Genomic DNA, 9687 nt, shown 5'->3' on the forward strand with positions numbered 1-9687 from the left:
TCCCATGTAATCATTTGGTGTCAAGTTTTCTTTTTGCATCTTATAATAGGCAATCTTGCAAGCTTCACAAAAGTTATTTCCTTCAATGTGCTCAACCATGTGTCTATTTGAAAGTCTATTGTTTGCCATCATATATTTCTGTCCCACATCACTCCCCAATTCGCTCTAGTATAAATTAATACCTGATTCGAAATAAAAATAAACATGCAAATTTATACCTATTTTCAAAAGGACATACGATACAAGACAAGACCCTCCAACTGCACAGAAAAGAAGTAAAAAAGAATGCAAGCTTTTCTTTTCATGTACCCAACGAGCTCTTAAGACCCACATCACTTTGATCCCAGCGCAAATGACAATTTAGGGCGGGCATTTTTCTTTCCCAATATTTTCATCTGCTGTGCACGCTCTTGGTCTTCCTCAAGCTTCTTTCTTCGTAACTCCTCCTCTTTCTGCCGCTGAAGAACTTCCAGCTCATGGTACCGCTGCTCTTCTTTCTTTGCCTGCTCTTCAGCAGCCCTTCGCTGCGATTCTTCAACTTTCCGCTGGTTTTCTTCCAGCATTTTCTCCAGCTCCTCCCTTTGGCAACGAGCTGCTTCCTGAGAAAGAAAGAACAGGTTAGTAAATACTTCTACAGTTAGCTATTGCTAGAAGATTCCTTAAATCTCAAAAACCCAACCACAATCTCAAGAAGCCAATTAAAGTATGAGCACTGACTTACTTCTTTCCTTTGAGCTTCCACTACAGCTTCTTGTTTCTCCCTCTCCAGCTGCATTACAACTTCTTCAGAGATCTTCTTTCGACCCTCTTGTAACTTCATTTCAATCTCCAATTTCAACTCTTCTGACTCCAGTGCATCCTGCACTATCTTCTCAATAGCTGCTTCTATACGCTTTAATGCTTCCTCCTCAATCAGCTTAAGCTCAGCCTCTTGTTGCCGCCTACACATTGATATGAAGATTCACATTGTGGTTAAAATCACGCAGAGACAAATCAAATAAACTGTTGCAGCTTCAACATGCATACAAGTCAAGTAAAACATAAACGTACCTTTCTTAGAAACATGCTAAAAACGTGACCTCATCTGCTCTCACCTGGGTAGAAGACCTGCTGCCAAAATTCAATATCACAGTATACAAATTCTTCCTAGGACCTTTAAAAAAAGGGCAAATTTGCTTCTATGATTGGTCATCATTCCCTATGGCAACCATGGGTCGTGGTATAGAAAGATTGTGGGCACGAAAAGTGTCAAAACTTTTAGAAAGACTATTAGGTCAATATGTTTTTATTAATATATTATGTCCACAAGGTTCCAGATTCCAACCCATCATCTGCACATTCCCATGTCAGATTATGGGCCACCTAAAGAAAGCCTTGTAGACTATAACTGAATGTGCCTACTAGATGGATGGAATAAACTTGCACAGTTAACCATGAGCTATAATATATACCTTCAGGATCCCTTTTCAGAAGAACCCATGTTTTAAAAAAAGTTGTCCATGTTTAAAAATGCATATTAAGGGCACTAACCTTTGAATTTGCAAGTCTTCACAAAACTTGAGAACAGCTTGTAAACCATATGGGAGCTAAAAATCACCCTGCAAACTCTGAGGTCCAAAGGTACATGTAAAGCATGTAGATGCCATTGTTAAGATAAGTCACAAGGCAACAAAATGTCATGCGACTCATTACAATGAGCACAAAAACTGGGAGCACTGGACTTGGAAAGTATCCAGGCAAAGGATGCACTGACATGCGTAACGTGGTGCAGACAGAGCACCAGAATGAAACCCTCCCGAGATAAAGATGTGCATTAGTTCATCCTCAAATGGCTGTTGCCATTAATCCAAAACATAACAGTTGCGAAAGCAGCTGAGTCCACGTTAGAAAAATAAATACAAGTGAGTGTATATTCAAGTAGGGTGAGCGTCGTTCACCTAAATGCCATTATAGCAACTGCTCTGTAACAGGGTAGGTGGGCACAAAGTTTTTAATGACCTACATTCACTTAAAGCCAATAAATTTTCTTATGATGAAGGTGGCCAAACTGCAGATCTCACTACATTCCAATAAAGTTCCTCTAGTGGAGTTAGCACAAACAAGAAGCCATTACCAATGAAGCAATACTACCCTTTTTTTTTAAGAGCTAAGTTAGAGGAGGCAATGAGCCCCCACAATAACTTTTATTCATTAATTAGTAAAAGATGAGGGGGATCACACAAGGGGTGTGATTAATCGAGTGATTAAGGTAAGCAAAGGGAGCAATTGATCGAGGGCACTCTAGAAGATTCTGGCTGCATTGTTTCGAAGCCTCCCTCTTTCTATATATCCCTCCATCACTTGCTCTCTCTCTCTCTCTCTCTCTCTCTCTCTCTCTCTCTCTGTGTCAAGTATAGGCGGGGGAGAGAGGGAGGAAGGGAGTGGCTGAGCGGAAGGAGGGAGGTGCTGAGTGGCTGAGCAGGAGGAGGAAAAAGAGGCTTTGGGGGGGGGGAGGCAGAGGGGAGTAATTAATGAATAAATCTATGGTTTATGCCACACCGAAGATAGCAACAAGGCTACAAGATTTTGCACCTGTGATGACATGAATTTTGAGCTTGAAATTAGAGAATTCTCCAATTAGTTTCATCTCGATTCACTGTGTTTTGAGGGAGAACAGGAAGAGTGAACAGAGGAGAGTGAATAGGGAGAGTGAACTTACAATCAGCTTGCCCCAGGAAGCGCCCACTGTTTACTAATGAGCAACAAAAGCTTATAAAACTTTGGTGGCAGCTGCAATTGCACTGTTTTTTTTCCAGAATCGTCCTTGATAAAGCTAGCCCAAGGGTTTTTCTGAGCTGCCCATAATTTTACAATTGAGGATGATCGATGCAGTTGGGCCTTTACTGGTCATGTTTGGTTTTCCTCATTCTTACAAGATACGATTCTGTGAACACATAGGCTCTATCCACATGATCTGGTGTACATAACCACTGTCTTCCGTTGGCAAGTGTGCGATCTGGCTTTCAGTCTTCAGAACTTCTGAGTGGCATGGCCCTCTCCCTATATTGTAGAATAAGTCCCTAACTAAGACCCGTGGAGATCTCGAGAGGCTCCATGTTCAAAAAGCAAATTCAAGTGAGATTGTATATTCAGGTAGGGTGAGCATCTTTTATCTAAATGCCATTATAGCAACTGCTCGGTAGATGGGCACGGACAGGCAATATATTCCGGAGTTGTTCATGACCTACATTAGCTAGATGCGATGAATTTCTTATAATAGAGGTGGTCAAACTGCACATCTCACTACATTCCAATAAAGTTTATCGGGTGAAGTTAACACGATCAAGCAGCCATTACCAATAAAGCAGTACTAGTAAAGCTTCTCATTTGTCATTAGTGTCTGGCACTCATTGTCAGCACAAGCTCCTCGCGCAAGTTGTTTCAAGAAACCATGATCTGAGAATAACTAGCCAGTTTATCCTGCACAATAGCTAAGAATGACACTCGTTCAAGAAGAGGGGTATGAGCAACAAAGAGTACCTTTTTTGAAAAAAGGGATAAGGTAGAGAAGGCATTGGGAGGCCATCCCATAAAATCAGCTTGCCCCAGGAAGTGCCCAATGTCCACTACTGAACAACAAGAGCAATAAAACTTTGTTGGCAGCTGCAGGTGCACTGTTTTCTTTCCGGAATCTTCCTTGATAAAGCTATCTCAAGGGGTTTTCTGAGATGGCTATACTTTTACAATTTGAGGATGTTCAGTCCTTTACTGGTTGAATTTGGTTTGCCTCATTCTTACAAGATACAATTCTGTTTGCTGAATGAACATAGGCTCTATATGCATGATCATTGGTGCACATAACAACTGTCTTCTGTTCTGTTGGCAATGGTGTGATCTCGCTTTCAGCCATCAGGCCTTCTGAGTGTCATGGCCACTCTCTCTATATGGTAGAATAAGTCCCTAATTAAGACCCATGGAGACCTTGAGAGGAATTTTTGTTGGAAAACACACCTACATTTGTCTGAAGCATAGCATAGCTAAATACAACATAATGTCTTTGTAATCACCAATTGAGAAAGCAAGACATCCAAGCAGACGATATGCCTAGTATACAACACCTGCTTTATCTTGCTTATGCAGATAGAAGAAAAGATACAAAACGCTTTCAAATCTGAGAGTATGCAGAAGTACAGCTAAAATAGATGTCATCTATAGAATAGAAATCCGTGCACAAGAAGCTCCAAAGGTGTATCACCACCTGCAGTAAACAGATGCTGAGGCCTGGCAGCGACACGAGCTCTGTTTGCTGAACCCTCTGCAACAGGTTTCAATAGTGCGATCTACAGTGAACTCCGCCTGCTGCTCCCTCCTGCACTCACATGCACTCTCCTACATGCTGTAGGTATGTTCACTGTAGAGCTCAATGCTAACCAAGGGCTGCACCTTGACCAAGAATTGCCCCCACAATTGGGCCTTTTAAACGGCTTGGTAACCCTCAGACTGGCCAACCAGACAAGTCAATCAACGGACCTAGCAACAGGTCAACCCAACCTGCAACTCAGCCGACCTGGCAAGTCTGTATAGCTATAGAGCTCAGTTCCTCTGACCCATCAGAGGGGGGGGGCGGGTGTTGGGGGGGGGGGTTGACCCTATCCATTCAACAGTATTTGTCTTTAATGGTTGGGATTGCTGTGAGTGGCTTGACATCGTTGTGTTCTTTGTTAGAGGGACGCCTAGATTGTTTTTCTTTGTTTAGGAAATCCCTCTGCTTTCAAAAAAAGGACTTCCCCGTGGTACAGTGCTCTTCCGTAATGGAAAATTAGTTTCACCAAAAAAAGAGAACTAAACAACTAAAAATATTAAATGAGAGCAGATAGGGCTAATTTGCTGAACACAGCTGTGGACTCAGGATTGCACAGAGGAGACCATGAAAATAGCCAGAAACATCTAAAGTACCTAGACTTCTCTAAAAATATCTCAATCCAGAAGATCAGATTAGGAGCTCGAATAAAGAAAGAAGAACCTTGCGTATCTTAGATCTCTCCATTCTAGCCTTAAAACTTGTCCTCCCCCTTACATATTCCCATGTTCTTATGAGGCTCCACTATCTATTTCAAGATAGCTCAAACAGTCCACTGCGCATTCCATAATCATTAGCACTTTGCTTTACAGGCAGCTACATTGTGCCAAAGTAGGTCTCCGACATTTAGTGGGACGTTTATTGTTCATCACTTTTACTGGTCCTTGCAACATATGCAAAGTATGCATGCGAGAGCCTTGCTTAGCAAATGCTGATCTTCTTCTGAAGAAGTAAGACCACAAAAATATCTGTATATTTGTCCCATGTCACCATGGTTTCATTAAGCACATATCAGGACTTGCAATACAGTATATACCTTAGATCCTGCCCACGTTCGGACAATTGATGTCCTGTTATGCTATGGAGATGCACCTAGCCTTTGGAATTCATTCATAAGATCGTAAATGATCATATACCTTTGTCCAAATTCGAGAGAGCCTTGACTATTAAGCACATATAAGTACTTGAAATTAACACAATTCCGTCCATACATTTTTTATCAAAGAAAATGATAGTGATTCAATCACAAATCTAATGCCTTTAGTCCTAAAACTGACAAAGTGTGCATAACTGCACAACCCATTTCATGGATGGAACATGTAGGCCTTTCCGTTGCTGATGCAGTTTCACATTAGCTCATGGAGTACTCTTCACTAAATAAAAACTCCAGGAGGGAAGAAAGACAAGACATCTAGAGAGACAGATACCATGCATGATGCTCACAAAGAAACTTGATCCCACTCCAAACCTCAAGCTTGATCCCGCTCCAAACTTCTCGCCCTAACAAAGAATGATGCATTCGTCGTAACTTAAATACAGAGGCCTACATGTATTCTAAAATTTAAAGCATATAGAACTATGTGATAACAAAAGCACGACATTGAGTTCATGAAAAATAGCCAGAGGAGTATAAAAGGATGAAGAAGGGGTACTGAACTTAAGAACCAAAAAATTAGGGTTAAATGAGAGAAGAAAGGGGCAAAGGAATAGAAAATATACGAGTGACCAAAGATTTGAGACTAACGAGCATCGCACGAAAACGTTGACATCTACATCAATTACAACTTAATCCTATCTTAGAGATTTGGACCGCAGAAAGCTCAGGAATACTCAGAATACTCACCAAGCTTCAACAAACTGCACAGCAGCCTTTACATTCCCAGAACACACACACAAAGTTCAACAAATGCTCCATGCATGGCATGCATTGAATCTAGACTTACATCATTAAATGCGAGGGTTCACAAGTGAGCTAAGGTTATCGTGGAATGCCGATGCAGCATGCATCCAGCAGCATACCATTGGCATGACGATGGAGGGGTCTGTCAAGCCTCAAGGGTAACGAAAATAACTGCAAAAACTCATAGCTAGCTTTATAATTAGCTTCCAGGGATTCAGTGAATTGGATGGTGCTGTGAGGGTGCACATCAATACAAAATAGGGAAAGTATAGAGATGCACCTTTTCTTCTCTGACAACTCCTCTTCCCGAGCTCTTTCTAGTGCCTTCGTTCGTTCATGTGACAGAAGACTAGGGCTTTGTGATTTGCAGGGAGGAGACCTTGATACACTATGGTTTGTTCGCTTTCGAGACTTCTTGAGTACAGGAGATGGAGTCCTGCGATGTCTTTTGGGAGTCGGTGACCGCACCCTGTGATTTTGCTTCGGAGTCGCCGAGCGACTTCTGTGGCTGTATCTTTTTGGAGTGGATGACGGACTCCTGTGGCTATATCTTTTCGGAGTGGAGGATCGACTCCTGTGACTGTATCGTTTCGGGGTAGAAGATCGACTCCTGTGACTCCTCTTTGAAGTTGGGGACCGACTTCTGTGCCTGTTTTAATTGGGAACGAAACTTGAACTTAGCACGGCTAAGACAAATAAATGTCAACACACATCAATCCAACTGCCATCAAATATAACACATGGTGCACTTACTCACATCCCTTTGATTTTCAAACCCTTGCTTCCCCCATCACTCTTATCCAAAACAGCTTCTCATACAGATAAATTTAACCAAACGTAGGAACGGAAATTTGCTTTGCCTTGCAAATGCTTAAAATTCTTCACCATGCGCACTGCAACTCGTTCCTGTGAGCCTCTTTCAGTTCTGTTACAGCACCCAGGTTGTTGCTAAGTATTTAAGAAAAGTTCTTTCCATGGTGTAGTGCACTCTTTACACAATTTTAGTCGTCCTCTTCCTTTCCATGTTGTAGACAGATTTCATACTCTGCTCCTCCCTCGTAAAATGCATTAAGTGTGTTTGATTTGTTTCAAATTATATATTGCTAAATAAAAGCTATCTTTAGAATAAATGAATTGGGACTGGACAAGTTGGGAATATCTATGGTACCGTCAAGGTAAAGAAGAGCAGCCCTCAAGTTTCGAAGATGCGCAGAAAGCTTCCTGAAGAGAAATTCTTAAAACCTCCTGCCTTTTCCGAACGGCGGCATCTTTTCCATAACCCCCTGCCCCTCCCTCAAGTCAGCTTGAACTCCTACGAGTTCTCAATTCGCTCTTCTATGACCTATGACTCTTACTCTACACAACTTCTTCGACCCTGCTGCTGCCGACTCAAACATGATAACAGCTCCGCATGTCTTTGGAAACCCGGCAGCAAGAGACAGAGTTCAATCGTTATCACAGACCTGCTATTAGCATGCGACTGAGGAGATCGGCTTTTGTCACGTCTACGGCTCTTGTGCTTATGATTAGTCTCTGGAGAACGACGCCGCCTGCTTTTCCGAGACGGAGAACGAGAACGAGATCGCGCCATCCTTTAACAATTGCAAGAAACTCAATAGCGTTCAAAAGCCTCCAAAGTCACTCCAAAGTTTTTAACCAATGCCCCTTTCGCACGGAGCTGCAAAAGACACAAAATTCAGCACAGCCTTCCCCCGAAAAAGAAAACCATCAAAGCAAAACAAGTCAACACAAATGCAAGTTTCCAAGATGCTGAAGCCGACGACCTACCTTGCAAAGAGGCGCAAAACGCAAACTGAAAAGATCCATGGAAGTCTTCCGCCATAACTCTAAATCGTCATTGCCTCAAGAATCCGATTTTAAGCACAACAAAAGACCCACCTGTCGACAGTCTAGCCGGCGCGGGGGGGATTCCAGCAGGGCTCCCTACTTTCGGCCGTGGTGCAGGGAAGGAAAAGGTGTTTCAAAAGCAGCAAAAGGCCTGGAAGTGGAAACCCTAGACCCGTACCTGCGACCTTATTCGAGGCAAAAACTGGGAGGGATTTTCCCTGATTCCTTCGTCCCTTTCTCTTCAGATTCAATTCTCTCAAGATCGATCGAGCCGGTGAAAAAACACTGCGCAGTCGCGTGAAAAACACTGCTCCAATCTTCCTCGCCGCTTAATGGCAGCAGAGGATGAGGCAAACAGTGCAAAGATTTCTTCAATGGCACAAAAAACTGCAAAGATTTCTTCAAATGGAAGAAGAGGATGAAGAAAAAAACTGCAAGATTTTCGTCCACCAATCCAAAAGCTGGAGCTCTCTTATGGAGACAGTTTCCAAACCCTTGCTTTAACTTAACCTAGCCTTCCCACACACCTTACCAAAGTTCCTCGACTCCCCCCAATCAAATATGCACCGTCGTTCGCGTCGGGGTCCGAACATGTGCCTGTAACTCTAATAGGTTCCTATTCGCTTCCCGCTGACATGTGCCCCTGATTCTCATAACATCCGACTGGAGGGCCCTGTTGTAAAAAATCCCATATACAGAATTGGTCTGGGGTGTGGGTGGGGTAGGGGGGCGGAGGGAGGGGAAGGTCAGCCCACTGATTTTTAATTGTATGGCAATCAAGTTGACAGATTTGAAATTCTAATAGGGAATTGACTGGCAATACAGCTGAAAAAGTCGAAAATTCTAACCATCTACCCCACGGGTTTCGGGACGAAGGCTAATAACCAGTTTCTAGGTTAAACCCCTCTCTCGAGAGACAATAGACAATCCAACCAACTAATTTGAAACTTTCTCCGATTGAATGCCAAGGCTCTCTTTTCACGAACCCTACTTGTCACCCATCATGAAAATCTGGTTGTCTAGTAACAACGCCAAACACTAACTTTTTTATCAGTTTCAAAGGTAAAACGATCAAACAGTAATCTCATCAGGGAGAGAGGGATATAGTCAGTATCACGCTCACAACATGCATAAAAGCTATGGCAGTCTTTCAATTAAAAGAACGAGCTCACAACTTCATTCTCACATAAGACCTTTCACTCATGTAGCTCTCTCATTTTCCCATGCCAAATCATCAAATCAAGGCACCTTCATAGAATAGAATTTTAGCTACCATGTTGACACATCATCAATCGCACCAAGATTCCCTCCACATACGGGAATGTCCTAGGATCAAACAATCCTGATAGCAAAATGGTTGCGCTCCTTCAATATGTTCCCTTATACATGTTCCCACCATTAAGGAGGGCAATGTGACAAAAGGCCGAGTCTACTAGGACCAAAGCAATGACATTACATAATATACTTGCACATCAACATTATTAGGCTGCCATCCTCTGACCTAGCATGTCTATACAGTTCATGACTGATATCCACCATCATTACCAATGGTATAAACGTGGGTGACATGTGGTCACTTCCTAATGACTACACGCAGTCT

General features: G+C 42.6%; 1 protein-coding gene across 3 annotated transcripts; it reads right to left on the reverse strand.

The window, feature by feature from the left end:
* Window positions 1-276: 276 nt before the first annotated feature.
* LOC147895168 (uncharacterized) lies at window positions 277-8525 on the reverse strand. 3 transcript variants are annotated; one of them, XM_087384286.1, is made up of 5 exons: window positions 8266-8525; window positions 7703-7917; window positions 6520-6888; window positions 722-941; window positions 277-599 (listed from the first exon to the last, which is right to left on the reverse strand). In XM_087384286.1, exons 2-5 carry the CDS (start codon window positions 7828-7830, stop codon window positions 333-335), a joined length of 984 nt encoding a protein of 327 aa, XP_087240412.1. In that variant the 5' UTR covers window positions 7831-7917; window positions 8266-8525; the 3' UTR covers window positions 277-332. The 3 variants fall into 3 exon arrangements, with proteins under 3 accessions (XP_087240412.1, XP_087240411.1, XP_087240410.1); XM_087384285.1 differs by having other exon boundaries at window positions 8028-8525; XM_087384284.1 differs by having other exon boundaries at window positions 7703-8525.
* Window positions 8526-9687: the final 1162 nt, after the last annotated feature.

This window comes from Dipteris shenzhenensis, chromosome 13 (genome assembly GCF_047967505.1).
Source record: "Dipteris shenzhenensis isolate YYH24624 ecotype China chromosome 13, Dip_SZ_1.0, whole genome shotgun sequence".
Taxonomy (NCBI): domain Eukaryota; kingdom Viridiplantae; phylum Streptophyta; class Polypodiopsida; order Gleicheniales; family Dipteridaceae; genus Dipteris; species Dipteris shenzhenensis.

What these genes read in the sequence shown, in the direction of transcription:
- LOC147895168 (XM_087384286.1), bottom strand. Translation starts at nt 7,830, where the DNA reads ATGGCGCGATCTCGTTCTCGTTCTCCGTCTCGGAAAAGCAGGCGGCGT. An exon ending in CAGTCGCATGCTAATAGCAG is followed by an intron (nt 6,889 to 7,702) that starts GTCTGTGATAAC and finishes CAATTAAAACAG; the next exon opens with GCACAGAAGTCGGTCCCCAA. An exon ending in GAGTTGTCAGAGAAGAAAAG is followed by an intron (nt 942 to 6,519) that starts GTGCATCTCTAT and finishes ATCAATGTGTAG; the next exon opens with GCGGCAACAAGAGGCTGAGC.